At 37.3% G+C, this 16,467-nt stretch overlaps 1 protein-coding gene across 5 annotated transcripts in view; it reads right to left on the bottom strand.

Annotated features, from left to right (window-relative positions):
* The window catches only part of LOC113081025 (double C2-like domain-containing protein beta), a 230,184-nt gene that overhangs the window by 70,190 nt on the left and 143,527 nt on the right, over positions 1-16,467 (bottom strand). For 4 of the 5 annotated variants that reach the window (XM_026253087.1, XM_026253097.1, XM_026253106.1 and 1 more), the window contains exon 9: positions 11,311-11,484. In XM_026253087.1, coding sequence (XP_026108872.1) covers positions 11,311-11,484 — 174 coding nt within the window. Of the gene's footprint in view, positions 1-11,310; positions 12,443-16,467 lie in introns of those variants that run through there. The other variant, XM_026253100.1, reaches the window with a different exon arrangement.

Below are 16,467 nucleotides of genomic sequence, written 5' to 3'. Positions count from 1 at the left end.
CGATGTAGAATGATACCGTGTTACAGCATGGTATGCAGGTATCTCGGCTTTCCAATAAAAAAAGCCCACAGGTGGCAATATGTCTCGTCAGAACAGACCACAGACTCTAATTAGATACTATAAATGAATCTTGATTGAGTTTCACATTATGTCCATATAAGAATCCCGTCTGTTACTCTGGTTATTGGCTCCCGCTGCCCATCAACGATAAAGAGAGATCCACTCATCTACTTCAATATGCCAGAAATAGAATAATGCCTGAAGTAAATACTGAACTACTTTATATGTTTAACAGTTATTTGTCATTACTTGGCACAAAGCTCAAATGTATCTCTCAATGAAGCAGCTATATACGTATGGAAAAAAAAAATCAAGCATCTAATGTGTAGTATCAACAAACACCTGGCAGGACGACTTGGCTCAGGACTGTGTTACATCATTGATAAGTGACTTTAAAGATCTGGCTCTTCAGCCAACTATGGACAAAAGTATTGGGACACCTGCTAATTAAACCAACAAGGATTACCTTTAATGATATCATATAAAAAAAACCCATCAAAATTAATATGGAGCGGTCCCCTCCTTTGCAGCTATAACAGCCTCGAGCCACTCTTCTGGAAAGGATTTGCACAAGATTTTGGAGTGTCTCTGTGGGAATTTGGTGTCCATTCATCCAGTAGAGCATTTGTGAAGTCAGGAACTGATGTTGGATAAGAAGGCCTAGCTTGCAATCCACTTCATCGGTTCCAGTTGGCAAAATGTTTGAAGGCTTTGACTTGGTGCTTGATGTTACACCTGTGGCAATGGATCTGACTGAAACACCTGAATTCAAGCATGTCCCAATACTTTTGTCCATACTGTGTATTTTAACTAGTAACTACACTATATTTCAATAATAGCATAAACACACTGATTTATCACAAAACCCTTAAATAAGGTCAAACTGAAAGAGATTTTGTCTCTTTTTTTGGATACTGCACATTTACTTTACTTTTGATGTGGGAAATTATGAATGCTGATCTGTTCCTTTTCTTTCATCCCATATTTAAGGCATGACAGAAGTGACATATAGAGCACGTCACTGTACTCCCCAGTAAGCGTATAACATTAAAAGAGCTGTGCATTATAGGGGATTGAAAGAAAAAACATTCAAACAGCTCAGCCTGTCTAGAGAGGAGCTGGTTGAAGACTAACATATGACACATTATACAATGCACTAATCCTACACAGCCATGAGCACAGACAGTATTATATAAAAGGGTGTGTATTGCCATAAGAGAGGCTTTCTGAATTTTGCAGAGAGGATGATGACAGCAGAGTAGATGTCTCTCACTGTGTCTTCACTGTCTTGAAGTCATAACCCCAAAAAGAATAAACACTTTATCCACATGTGGCCTTCAAACCATGCTGATTTGTGAAAGAACTCTACAGACAAATGGAGAACATCTGAATGCAGAAATGAACCAGCCCAGTAAGAAAAATGTAAGTACAGGCCTAAGTGTGAAATAACAGCAGGTTTTGCCTGAGAAGCAAGGCCAGCACTTGATAATAGTACCACTGAATTTTAGGCAGTAATGAATGATTTACACCAGTGGTTCTTATCATTTTTTACTAAAACGATGTGCAATATCCAATATTTCTGAACGGAAACGGAGTATTGATAAATTAAATACATTTTGTGGTTGCAGAAGTTTCATGAGCTGTATGTTCTTTAGGCATCAATGGTTATTGAGGGAAAATAAAAATATGTTGTCAGTTTAATTTGCCTCAAATCATCTTAGCACTCACTCAAAGGGGGCGTATAAGGCTTTTTACCACTTCTAACATTCTAACTACTCAAAGAAGTGTCCTCATGTTCATCCCACATCATCACATCCTCTTGAATGATATTCTGCCAGGTCAGACCCTTAATCACTGGATCACAAACATAAGAGAGGATTTCCATTCAGGGACTGGGAGTGAAGTGTCTATGTGCCGTGGTTGAGTTCACCGTACACCAGTAGTGTCCCACCAGAGCTCCAGTGGTTTGGCTGAAGCTCAGAGGATTAGTAAGGGAAGCTCTAGTGGATCATGGAGCTGTAATGGCTCTGCTGGGGACTGTTAAAAGAGTCCATACGGAATACTATTTAAACAGTTTATGAAATGCTACATTAATTTCAGCGTAATCAAGATACGCTTCAAGTCGCCTTAAATTTCTGATTGTTCATACATTTAAATTACGAATTAAATTACATTTGCACCTAACGGTTGCATTTATAACAAACTAATTGATTATTTAAAAGCTCATTTTAAGCTGTTAGTGCTTGACTAGGTGTAAAGGAATAGTTCACCCAAGATGTTACATTTTCTGAAAGATTACTAAGAATGTGAATGGGTGCCGTCGGAATGAGAGTTTATACAGCCAATAAAAACAATTAAAAAAATCCACAAGGAATCCACAAGACTCCAGCCCATCCATTAACGTTTTGTGAAGTGAAAAGCTGAATTTTTGTAATAATCAAATACATTATTAGCAATTGTGAGCAATTGATGTAATGCTAAATTTATCAACATTTGTTCCAATGAAGAAACAAACTCATCTTAGAAGGCCTGAGGGTGAGAAAATGTTTGGCAAATTTAGATTTTTTGTGTGAACTATTCCTTCAAATGTAATCTGCAATAAGAAAGAACAGAGTATCATGTTCTTTTTTTGTCCCACTTGCCATTATGAGTCACATAAAAACTCTCATGATGCTTATTTCCAATAATGTGACAAGGTTTCAGTAAATTTGTTTACAACCAAGCATAGAAAACATATTATATAAACCGCCAACCAAGTTTATTTTTTTTTTACCCTCCAAACCAGCTTTCTCAAATTATTTCTAGGACTCACCTCACACCCTTGTGGCACTCAACAAATTATCTGCTGCCATAGTAACAAAGGCGAAAACCACAGACTGGCTTCAGGAATTCCTGTTTTAGGTTATGTAAAGAGTGTGAAAATTTTACAGATATAGCAACTGGAAGAAAGCCTGGTTTAGCCTACACTGCACTAGACTGTATATACAGGGGTCTCGCTTAACTTATGTGTCTTGGCTTTATAAAATTAATGTATAGCCAATAGGGGTGGGACGGTTCGCAGAAAAAAAAAAACATCTAACTGTTCGGTTCTCCACACGGTTCGGCACGGTTTTGTAACTTTAATAAAGAATAATCTTTCATTTATACAGTCCAATATGCAATGTTGTTTACACGTGTTTACTTTATTAAATTTCTGTATCTAAAAACTAATGCTAGACCTACCTAAAAAACCCCCCCCGAAAATCACTGTTCCATAAAACATAGCACATACCGAACTGTACCAAAAACCGTAACTCTAAAACTGTGAAACAAACCGAACCGTGAAAAAGTTGAACCATGCCACCCCTAATAGCCAAGCTATCTGTGAAATGTATGCCTTCTTTTATTCCTACAGGTGATAAGAAAAAACAAAATATTTTAATTTGCAATAAATTATGTTCTTTTAAAGAGTCTTGAAAAAATATTACCACAAATTAAAAAAATTATATATATAAGTGTGTATATATATATATATATATATATATATATATATATATATATATATATATATATATGTGTGTGTGTGTGTGTGTGTGTGTGTGTGTATATATATATATATATATATATATATATATATATATATATATATATATATATATATATATATATATATATATATATATATATATACCTTCACAGAAATAAATTTAGTGTTAAAATATATTAAAACAGTACTTTGATTTTAACTAAGAAAAAAAGCAGCAGCCTTGGTGAGCAGGAAAAACTTTTTTACCCCTATTTATTCTTAGGTAATATTCTAGCTATGACTGTTTTGTGTTATACAACACTTTTGATTTCAGTATGGCCAGAAAAAATAATTGCACTGTGCCCGTGTTATATGTTTTATGTTTTATACATGTTTCTTATGAACCACAAACAAATGCCTTTCAATTTGATTTGGGATTAAATGATTGTGCAGCGATTTGTACATGTACAGACATGTTTGCTAATAAAACATTTCTGTTCTGCATTAATATATCATAAATTGCTCATGCAAAAAGCAATCCATGCATACAGTATGTGGTTCGGGTGACATGCGTGCATTAATTGGCGTCTAGTTCGAATCGATTTTGTTCAGTTCATTTGGATAAATGTTAGGACATACTGCAAAAGCACAGATATTTCCCAAAAAGTATATGGGGAATAACTAATTTTTACTAATCTTTAGAATAATTTGAATTCATGTAAATGTCTAAAAAGTCTTTACATTGCCCTATATCACTGTATTTTATTGAGTGTCTAGTGTCCGTGAGCAGTGTAGATGTGGGTCGGGGGAGTTTGCAGGGGCTGGAATCGTACAGTCGACCGGTCAGATAAAACTGAATCCTGTCTTAACGTGTGGATGGGGAAAAATGGACACATCTGGAGGAGATCTGAGCATTAAAGCAAAACCTTAAAAATGATGTTTTGACCCAATGTGGTAAAAGAAAATAAAGATAAATGACAGTATTACAGAGATGCTATACTTGACTTTGCTGTGCAAGACAGCTGCTGAGCGACTGAAATAAATTATTCTTCAAAACAGCCTTCTTGCTAAATAACATCAACACACAAAGGCTGAACACTTCATGGTAAAAGCCTAACAGGGCTTTAGTACAGCTGCATTTCTACTTTGTGTTCCTTTCTATTGTTAAAAAAGCTAATTTTATTAATTATCTCTAAAACCCATGTGTGGAACGTTTCCATTCTTCACTCTGTCTGTCAACAGCTGCATCTGTCAATCTGTCAGTGAGCTCTGTGAAAACACACAGAGACGTGACACAAACAGAAAAACAAGACAAGCCCACCAGTGCTAGCCACAGATGGCAGACAAGACTTATGGCAAGAGAGACACCATCACAATCTAGCCACTCGATCCAGAAAGGAAAGGTTTTCCACAACCCAGTCATTTTTTTGTGTATAATACATCTCCTGGGCTAACCATGTAAACATGGCATGGTTTTTTTCATTGCCAAGACCCATCTAGAAAACCCCAAGGGCAAAAACACAGCGAAACATACAGTCTATTCCTCTCATTATCTGTTATCTCATGGCAGCTTGCAGATAGGCTCTTTAATAGGATTCGACAGAAGGTTGTAGCCTGCTTTCAGGAAATCCTCCCCCTGCTTATACCTGAGCGTGCCTTCACTTTATGTGTCAGAGGAACGGACTGTACAATCTGTGACAGGAAGGCACTGCTACAATAACTCATATCTACTAACTGATGATGCATTATAATAGTGGAGATCAATTAAAGTACAGACAATGAAAATGAAAAGACTAAACTGTACCTAATCGCACAGTGTCTATTTGTGTCAGGTTGTAAGTACTGTGCTTTGTTTCCACAGGTCAAGAGCATGTAGTTTAGACAGAATTAGGATTATTTAAAATGGCTCAATTAGGGGAAAGCATTCATCTTCATCTTGCATTTATAATATTAGGATCGCATGGCAAGAGTGATATTCAGAGTAAAAAAAAAAAGATAAATAAAAATAATAGTAAATAACCCATAATCTCTTCCATGTCTCTGCTGCACTATGGGACATCATTAATGAACCTGTGATCAGATGAGATTTGATTGGACTAAGTCGGGGGGCTGCTCAGTTGGTGTTGCACTTTTCTGTATCAATTAACATCCAAGTTGACACAAACATATCAGATAATGCTACACTTGTTACACTTTGTCTAGCCTTCATCATGCAAATTTACCAACATGGCAATGGCTAAAGTGAGTTCTCACTGAAGTGTGTGTGTGTGTGCGTGTGTGTGCGTGTGTGTGTGGCAAGTTAGACCAAATATAAAATTCTTTATTGCTTTTAAGTTACACCACTTTTCAAAGATTTTGGATCGGTAAGATTTGTCTTTGAAAAAGTAATACTTTTATTCAGCAAGGACACATTCAGTTAATCAAAAGATGATAAAAAATAAGCAGCACAACTTTTTTTAAAACACTGATGATAAGAATTTTTTTTTGAGTCCTTATTGAACACACATTCACCATTAGAATGATTTCTAAAGGATCATTTAACACAAGACTGGAGTAAAAACTGCAGAAAATTCTGCTTTGTCATCACAGTATTAAAATAGAAAACAGTTATTTTAAATTGTAATAGTATTCCACAATCTTTTTACTGTATTTTTGATTTATATAAATAAAAAATCTTAGCTTTAAATCTTATCTTTGAACAGTAGCATTACATGGAGAAATGGTTGCTGTTTTATAAATGGAATTCTTAAATGTAAATTTCAAACATTTGTATTTGTGACAAATGTGAAAATAATGACATTTAGCATATAAATCAATGTACAGAACAGGCTACCACTTTTAATGCTCCAAAGCTAAGTAAACTACCTTTTCTTTATTTTATGGTGATATAACATATGATATATCTGTTAAATGTTTAAAAATCTAAAATACAGTCAAGTACCGCGTAGCAAAGTGTAAAGCGTAAGCACAGGATCGAAGTCTTCATAATTTTGCTACTTGAATTTGTTTTAAATAACAAGTGCACATAAGTATTACATTTAATTTTGTGAATATGATCTATTTTAACTATAGTATTTTTCTTGGGTTATTTGCCAACTGCAATCGTCAACTTCAAGCCCCCACTGGCAAGGCAAAGTTGACTGCCACTTGCCAAAAGCAAGTTTTTACAAATTTGAACAAAAATGTGTATATTTTAAATACATTTTTGTTACCATATAAGGCAAAATCTGAAATTTGATATGAAATGACATCACAAAACACAAAGGAGATGTTTCTTTTTGTCATGTTTCCTAAGAGGAACAGAAAACAGAAAAGGACATGATGTCCTAGTGTCCTCATGGTGCTGGAGGGTGTCCTCTCTGATCCTTACAGACACCTTGTTCATGTGGGAGAGTGATATCTCATTGGAGTTATAGCACTGTTAGCTTGAGATGTGCCATTACTTACACCAGTTACAGCCATAAAAGGGCTAGATGTGGATCTCCCATCCTAAGAAGTCATCAAGCTGATTTGGAAATCAAATCCATCAGCACACAATTGAGTCTTCACAAACACAGCTAAACCTCGGGCATATTCCAGTGCTTTCTGTAAAAACTAAAGCCAGTATTTCCAAAGTCTAGTGGATGACAAGGAGAATGTCTGTACGTTCAATTTGTGTTGTCAACTAATCCTTTAAAAGTCCATCTACCCCAGAGTCTAACCAAATTAAGTAAAAAAATAAATAAATAAATAAATAAATAAATAAATAAACTCACGAACTCCAGTTCTCCTGTAATGCAATCCAACAAGTAGAGTATCTGGTGAACACAAAGGGCCCTATCATACACCCAGCACAATGCAACGCAAGGCGCAGCGCAAGTGTGTTTGCTAGTTTCAGCATTTTCCCGTCCAGAGCCACGTCGTTTAATTAGCAAATGCATTTGCGACCATTTGTGCACCCATGGGCATGCTGGTCTTAAAAAGAGGTGTGTTCAGGCGCAGTGCTTGCGCATTGCTATTTTAGGGAGCTGAAAATAGACTGCGCCATAGACCAACTCAAACCTGGTCTAAAGTCTGGTACAATGTTTTTCTTTTCTTATTTAAAAAGCATGTTAGTTTAGGCGGGTCCACAACGGACGTACGCACTGCTTATTAAATACAGGGACACACAGCTTATGCATGGTTAAGAGTTTATTTATGCAATGTTAAGAAGGTCATAGTGGATTGATCAGAGAAAAATTATTTACCATTTTTTTTGCCTCTGAAAAGTGAAAAGTTGTAGAGTTGCTGTTTGTTTCTACAGGTGAAAGGTGCATTAACACTAAATCTTTGAAGGTCAACATGCTGTACTGTTGGTTGCTAACCTGCATTAGAAGAGCGCCACTATTTATTTTTTATATTAAGTGTTAGTTTACCTATATGACTTTTATTCATCTTCAAAAGACGAAATATTATATTTTTAATTAAAACCTGGGAGATATACACACAAATATTGTAGTGCACATTAAAAACGGTAAACTTGCTGACCTGTGAGAACAACTGACCTCATTGTTTCCTGTGGAAACTTAAACATGCCTGCTCGACACACCGAATTGTCACATGTCAAGCTTAAGTTTACAATATATGATGTGCTCTATCTATGTGTATAAACGTCTTCAGAAGACTTATTAAACCACTGGATTCAGTGCCGCTCGCCCTTGTTCTCAAAGATGATTCGATGACTAGGCCTGTGTGATTAATAGAGTTTCAGTTTCGTTTTAGATTTTGGCTTAAATTGATTATGAAAACTCACATTCAGTCCCATTTCGTTCTCTGCGCTGTCGCCCTTCCTTTGTAACATACAATTCACTCAAATCATGTATTATATTATACAATCTCCTGCCGGACATGATTCAGAAAAAGAAGAGTTAAAAGCTGTGTGTGTGCGCAATCTGAGATGGAGTGAAAAAATAGCCAACTGTGGGCTTCGGGCATGTGCTTTAATGGACAAATACACACAAAATGTGCCAAAATGTCCATCTTGGTAAATTATTACTTGAAAGCAGTCAGTAATGTCTTATGTGAACAAACAGCTTGGGAAAAAGTCATCGAATGCTTCTTAGTATAGACCTGTTTATTTGGTCTTAAGTGACAGCAGCCAGTAAACCTGCTGCTCTCCTTGTCATTTAATGTTAATCAAACAACAAAAGACAATGAGAGAATCAATTACTGCTCTTCACTTAATAACGTTAATAAGAATCAATATATGTTGAATTCATTGGTGAAGATTGTGCCATGTAAGTTTCAATAAAAATATCTGCATCCATGTTTTTTTTTAAAGATGAACAAAAGTTTAAATGGGTTTGGAATGACATGAGGGTGAGTAAATGATAATAGAATCTTCATTATTGAATGAACTACAGATTTAATATTCTCCTGTCCCATTGTAATATGCAGAGACAAATGTAAGCAAGCCATTCATTGTTTGATTTCCCTTAAGTGTTATCAAAAGATTGACTGTTCATTTAAGCAACCATACATGGTTCAAACAATGGTGTGATTTTGGAGGCAGGACTATCCACCAATACCCATTCAAAACAAATGTGACTTCTGGTCGCTTTTAAAGGCTGTTATGTGAATGCCCCTTTCGACTAAAAATCTGAAGACTGTTCTTCTGGCATGTACTGTACATTATCTGTGCACAGAAGCCAGCAGGGGTACACAACCCCAAGGACCTGCCTCCCTGGAACAGAGCTCACAGGTACTCATGGGTATTTTGTTAACTGCATCAGTCAAAGTGGCTTGTTTTTCCCAAAGCATCTGTGTTTAGTTAATTCAAGTCAAGAGGTCAGTAAGGCTTTTAGCATGAGTGACAAACAGGTGGTATTGAGTAAGTGGCTTTGAAGCCTAATGGGAATCCATCATTTTTTATTTTTAATTCTTCCCAGCTTGGATACTATGTACTGTTGAAGCAACCAGTTGTGTGTTTGCAACTGACAAAAGTGCTCAGCTAAAATTCAAGTCCAATTTGTTTGGATCCGGCTCTTAATTAAGCTCTGAAACAGAAGACTGCTCTGTTTGCAATCTGTCCTGAGGTACTCAACTCAAAAATATTTTGTCGGCAGAGCTGAAGAGACGCCAGTGCCAAATGTTTGTGGAAGTTCCTTGTAATCCATCTGTTGCATTAGCAAAGCTTCAAGTATGTTCCTTCAGAGACAATTTTCTTCCTCTGTCTTACTCTTCCAAACTCCCCGTGAGACATTCGAACCATTAAATGCTCTGGCAAATTAGTATAATTGGCTTATTTGTATTTCATGAGTCAAATAACAAACATTTCAGGTTAGGATTTAATTTGTCTCTCTGTTGTGCCACTGATATGTGCATTGTGATTCAGACAACAGGCGAGAATGAGAGAACAGGAAGAGGGTTATGATTTAGAGCCACACACCAATGAATCACAGCCCAATAGCTCCATGCTAATCTATCATCATAAAACACAGGCGCACCAGACCGCAGTCCCACAATCGTCTGCATTAACGATCACACTCGCAGATACAGCATATCTACATGCATTACACTGCTTCATGAAAGGTGAACGACTGGTTATATTGGCCAGCACATTTCGTCAACCAGTGACAGAGTGTTGAATATGAGCGATTGATATTGATTACTGCGGTCGCCAGCAAAGCATGCAATTACACTAGGACAAAGATGCACTTCAGATAATCTTTGGGCAGTTAACATGCTACAGATTGCTTGTAGTTGTTACCATCAATATGTCTTGCTTAAAGGGATAGTTCATCTAAAAATGGAAATTCTGACACATGAGTTTTATTCACCCTCATGTAGTCTCCAATCTTTATAACTATTTTTTATGTGTGCAACACAATAGAAGATGTTTTGAGTACACACAATCTGTTTTTTGTACATACAATCAAGTCAATGGGGATCATTGTTGTTTCTGACCCCATTGAAACTGAATTCAGAAAGTATGTTCCACATGAGAAAGAATGTCATGCAGGTTTGGAAGGACATTAGTTTGAGTTTTTATTTTATTTATTTATTATTTTATTATTGGTTTAGAAAATGATTTTTGCTGTGCAACTCAGTCTTGGTCTTGCATGTGGGTCAAAGGTTAACATCTGTCAGCAACAGATCACTGCATGCTATTTTAGAGCCATCCAGGATTAGATCCAGACCCAATCGTTGCATCGTTATAGCCACTTGTTTTTCCACCAGCACACATGCTCTTGCACACACGTTGAGCTCAACACTGTATGGATTAACCTCATCTAAGACAGACCACAATAATGATGAAATAACCACATGAGACCGCAGGGCTCTATCTAATCTAGTCTACAGGCTGCCATGATTGAAATCCGGGCTCCAAACGGAGAGGCAGGCTGTGGTCCATAATAGGATTTACATCTGGGACAGACAAGAGCTCTACAGATATACACAACAAGACTGATGACTCGCACCTGATGCCCACAAGAATGGTTTTAAAGATGTGTCGATCAATGGAACAAAGACAAAAAAACAAACAGTAGGGTGCGAGTCACAAAAAGGCTCAACCTAACCCATGTGTCCCATCAAACCGTTGTCTGTCTGAACCCAAAGAATCAGGTGCTTCATAAACCAAAGCCATTTCCAAGCATTCAATCAGAGTTGCAGAAGTGGAGCTCCATTCATACAGGAGATAAAAAAAAAACAGGTAGAGGAATCTGAGGCAACAGTTGTCAATTCTAGAGTGGCACAAAGACAAAGAGTAAGAAACAACTACTCACTGGAGTCGTCTGAATCATAGCCTTCCACGTCCGGCTCTTCCTCTTTCTTGCTGGCCACGAGTGCGGTGGCACCGAAGGCTTGGTCCAGGTCGTCCTCATCCTGTTTGGGGCCCTCGGACTTCTGGCTGGTGGAGGTGCTCCTCAGAGAGCTGGTGCGGCTGAGGGCCGGGGGAACTGTGGGGGGGAGACCCCGTGGGTAACGGGGAAAATAGTCAGATATCTGCTTGATGGGCTGAATGGGACCTGGACATACATCAATGGCCATGTGCTCCTGGATACTGATGGTCGTCTTCTCGCCTTTGCGTTGTGTCATTCATGCAGCCCTTTTTAGGATGTGCCACCACCCCTGAACCCGGCAAAGGGTGGGGGGGGTAACAGTAAAAAAAAAAAAAACAACAACAAAAAAAAAGAAGAAATAAAGACAATTGAATAAATAAATAAAAAACAGCCTTCAAAAGTAAATTCTTCTTTGCTCTGGTAATCTCTTAGTATCCCTGAAGAGCAACTGAGCGTTTCTTGGTGTGTAAGTGCATGTGTGTGAGTTTGCGATCGCAGCAGTGGGCTACATGAGAGGCTGTGAGCTGCTCCAGCACACTGTGGTCATGCCGTCTGTCTGTGTGCTGCGCTCAGACTACTACAGCACGCTAAGACTGTTACCGGGATGAATGCATGTGGGGAAGAGAGAGAGAGAGAGAGAGAGAGAGAGAGAGAGAGGGAGGGGGCAGGATTATACAGAGGGATGGAAGGATTGGCTGATGTCATTGCTTAGCAACATGATGGTAAACAGGAATCAGGCGCGCGGCTACTTAATTATGCTATTAGTCCATCTGTTAGAGAGCGACTGGGTTATCTCTCTGTTCCTCCTCTCCTTTCAGTCTAGCTTCTGACTGAACTGCCATTGCAGAGCCACGGCATGTGCTAAACTCCAGCACAATTATCAGCAACAGGTGCTAAATGCCTAAAGTCACACATGCCAGGTTATACATCAATCCGGCTATTCAAACAGTACAACAGGGTAAATTGTTAAGGCAGATAAGAAGTTGTAATGCATTATACTGCATTTTAATCCAGTATCTATAATGCACAAACAGAATACATGCATGTGTGAATATTAAAGGGATAGTTCACCTAAAATGAAAATCCTGTTATTATTTACTCTTCCTCACGTCGTATGAAACCAGTATAGATTTCTTTCTTCTAAAGAATGTTTCAAAATGTTTTTGTCCATAACTACCAAACCTACACTGGACCCTGCTGATTTTCAATGGGACTTTTCTCAAAATATATTATTTTATATTCCACAGAAGAAAGTTACGTGGTTTTGAAACGATTGTGTGCAAATGCTAATAATAACATGATACGACATTACCATTTAGTAACCTGTTGCTAATTGGCTTGATTTTGTTTTCAAATACAATGGCTTTCAGGCATTATTAAGAGTGGCTTTAGAGCTGAAATAGTGTTTAGGGTCACTGTATTCATAACATTTATCTACATGAACTTCTCTTAAACTGATTTCAGTTTCATGACAAATAACGACGGTAGAGACATTTACTGGGGAAATTGCATCAGTGTTCTGTTTCTTTATGGAAACTAGCAGGGGGCTATTCAACCTGTCCTCTGCTTTACAGCTATGATAAATTACAGGCAAAAGCCATTCTCACATATTACAATAGCAAAGATTTATAGAGAAAACAGTTAGTAATCTTGATGTACTCTCTTAAAGGACCTAGACAAGATGACAATCCAGCACTCTCGACTGACAGTGTCATTTTTAACAAGTGAAGAGGAATTAGGAAAATAATGAATGATGGCGATGAATATACGTAGGATGTAGCTTGATGTTATTTAATCATGTTCTTAAATGGCCATTCATTATTTAGATCCAAATGTTTGCCATTTCCCACATGGCATTATTAGGAGACAAAACCTGGCAATTCATTTACTCTTATAATTAAGGAGTCGCCCCCATGCTCGTTCAGCAAAAAACACTTAGTGAGAGCGAAGCTCATTATTTTCTGTCTATTTCCGTAATTCCTTCTGGAGATCCTTTCTTTTGTGCTTCCGGAAGACTCATGTTTATTACAAAAAAAGAAAAAAAAAAGAAGATAAAGGCAGGGAAAAAGTTTGATTACCTCCAAAGAGTGCTTCACGAGAAAAGTAGCACAGCTGCTACCATTTGTCAAGCTGATAATGTGCAGGTTATTAATTTATTGATTCTAATGTCTGGCAGAGAAATGTAGCTGTGAACATGGCGAAGGCTAGAAAAACAGTACACAGTAAATGTAGGCGAGGAGCCAAGGCTTCTATAATCCTAGTTATTTTTCTGTGGAACAATGTACTCGAAAAGGGGTGCTATTTAACAAGAATTTTATTATGTAAATTCCCTGATATAAAAGTCTGCCAGGAAACGGTTTAAATTACTTTAATGATGTAAAATTTGATGCATTTCTGTGGTTATGAATTCAATGCTGACAGAATTTTCTACTGTTACAGAAAATGATTTGCACGTTCCACGTTTGTTGGTCTTATTTAGTTTATGCCAGTCTTGTTGCTCTCAGTCAGGTAAACCACCTTGACCAACTGACAAGTGCTGAAACACTCTTTAAAACCAGTGAAACAGACCAGCTTTGAGCTAATTTAAGCTTTCATTTCAGCAAAGCATGCACACTTCAAATACAAATAAATGTCTGAAATGTGATATGACACGGGCAGCTGTGATGTGAAAATCTGGGGAAAATAGCAATGCACTTTTAGTTAATTTCACATTTTTAGCTCTCTGATTCTCTTTCTGGCTCTCCATGTGCAATTCATAACTTGGCCTGTCCATAATGGTTCTTTAAGGGCATGATTCTTAATCCAATCTGGTCGCTGTAATCAGATGATAAAATGGGTTAGTGGATGTTGGCTGCTCCGGCCCTTGGCCGAGATCAAATGTCATTCCTGTGAGGCTCCAGTGTGCTGAGAGAACTGGAGAAAGATACAGACCAAATATGAATCAGGAAGGCCATTCAAGACAAAGTTCATTGGTAGTGACATCTCTGGAAAAAGGCAAAAGCCACTTTTGTTCTTGGTGTTTCTCAAAGAACCATAATAGACTAATGAAAAGAATCTGTGTACTGCTTTTATTATATGTACGTTTACAAACTCTGGCAACTTATAGTGGTGGTGAATTTTTTTTTTTTTTTTATCAATTCATGGATTGGACATTGTTGACATTCATTCTCTAAATTATTAAGAGAACAGCTGAGAACTGATGCCTTCATTTCAATTTATGGGATTTAAAAAATAAAATAAATAAATATATTGGGTGAACTGCAGCTAGATTTCCCACTCAGCAACATAGCTATCACTGGTGATGGAGCACTTACATTCAAATTCATAGAGGGCAGAAATAAGCCATTTAATATGAGGTTGTGCTGCTCACAGAAGAGCTCTTGGACCCACTCTCACCTGTTCTAAAAATGACAGGAGGAGAACTGCAGAGGCGAAACGAACAAACTTCTCAGGGATGCCATTATGAACATATACAAGAGTGCCAAGAGGAACAATAGACATGCATTTATTTTACTTCACTTGTACAAGTGTTTCAGTTGTTTTAAACAGACATGTTCAAGAAGAGTTTGGTAGCACCAGTGAGATTTCAAAACTCATTCCTTCACTATTTACTTTGCAAGCTTGATAGATGTATATTTTTCTGAAACTGTGACATTCGACAGGGTGATGAAATGGCAAAAACATTTTTTTTTTGACACTTATGGATCAGATTTTCTCTTTAGGGGTTTAAATTAATGTGTAAATGGTTTATCTAAGTTACTTTACCATATATACACATTTGACTGAAAATACCATAAAAATACATAGGTAGGACACATTTTCACAGCTGGAGTAAGTATAAGATATGCAAATCCACTCATATTATGAACCATTAGCCATGATCCTCTGTATACTACAACTGTCAGTGGCAAACAACTCTTTTCTGTACATGTGAGAATGCAACAGGCTCCATATCTGTGGCACATTAGGGTTTTACACTGTAATAGCCTGAAGCACTGGATGCAGAGGAGAACAGATGTCAAATGGAGCTTGATAGATGAATGCAGATGCTATGAGACACGCAATGATCCCAAATAAGACTCAGTAGAACAAAGGATGAGCGATATTTGCATTATAATCGCTACTGTGTTTAAAAGTGATCAGAAAAACTAATCTTATCTCAGATTCCCCAAACACAGTCCAGAGTTCAGTCACACCACATAAACAGGTAAATAAGTAGTGATGGCTGTTTATTTAGGATGCTCACACGTTGTTAGTCAGGACTTACTGATGACGGCTGAAATTCCATACGAATTGTTCCCCCTAATGGGCACTGCCTGCAATCGGTTCTTTGAATTTTTAACTGTTATGTGACAAGTGATGCAAATAGGTAATACAACCTGCTTTAAGTGGACTATTAACTCTGGTGCTCTTGAGGGCTCCTGCTCACGGCCGTCGTTACTTAACCTAAACCGTCCAGCAACACATATCACTGGTAGAAGCACAGTAATCAGTGCTGATAATCAGTGATGAAATAACGCACAGGGAGGAAGTGGCCGATTTCAGGTTCTGTATTAAGACCAAGCCCAGAACATTAACAACACAGCAGCTCCACAAGCAATAGAGACAGAGACAGGGTTGGCCAAAGCTCAGAATTCAAAGAGATATTTCACCCAAAAAAGAGAATTTGTGAATCTTTTACACACACTCATATCTTTCCAAACCAATTTCACTTTTCTTCTGCAGAACACAATAGAAGACATTTTGAAGAATGTTGCTAACCAATTATAACCAGTATGCATAAATTGGGTGAACTATCTCTTTAATAATGGGCTCTCTTGATGTTTGACAGAGAGTGTGAAATTGACAATAAATCAATCAATACATTAATAATAAATAATCAATTTATATGGTAAATGAGTCAACCATTGAATAAACAAATTGAAATATATACATAAAACATGTTTTATGGTTTGTTTAGAACTATTTTTGATCGTATATTCATTAGTAGCGAAAAATGATGTCTGACCTACGAAGATTGAAATCTTCACCCTTTATTAAAATCATAAAAACATTGGGTGACACTTTAGTATAGGGATCAACTCTCACTATTAGCTACAG

Source organism: Carassius auratus, chromosome 5 (genome assembly GCF_003368295.1).
Source record: "Carassius auratus strain Wakin chromosome 5, ASM336829v1, whole genome shotgun sequence".
NCBI classification, from domain to species: Eukaryota; Metazoa; Chordata; class Actinopteri; order Cypriniformes; family Cyprinidae; genus Carassius; species Carassius auratus.
This window is presented reverse-complemented; position numbering and strand designations above follow the sequence as displayed.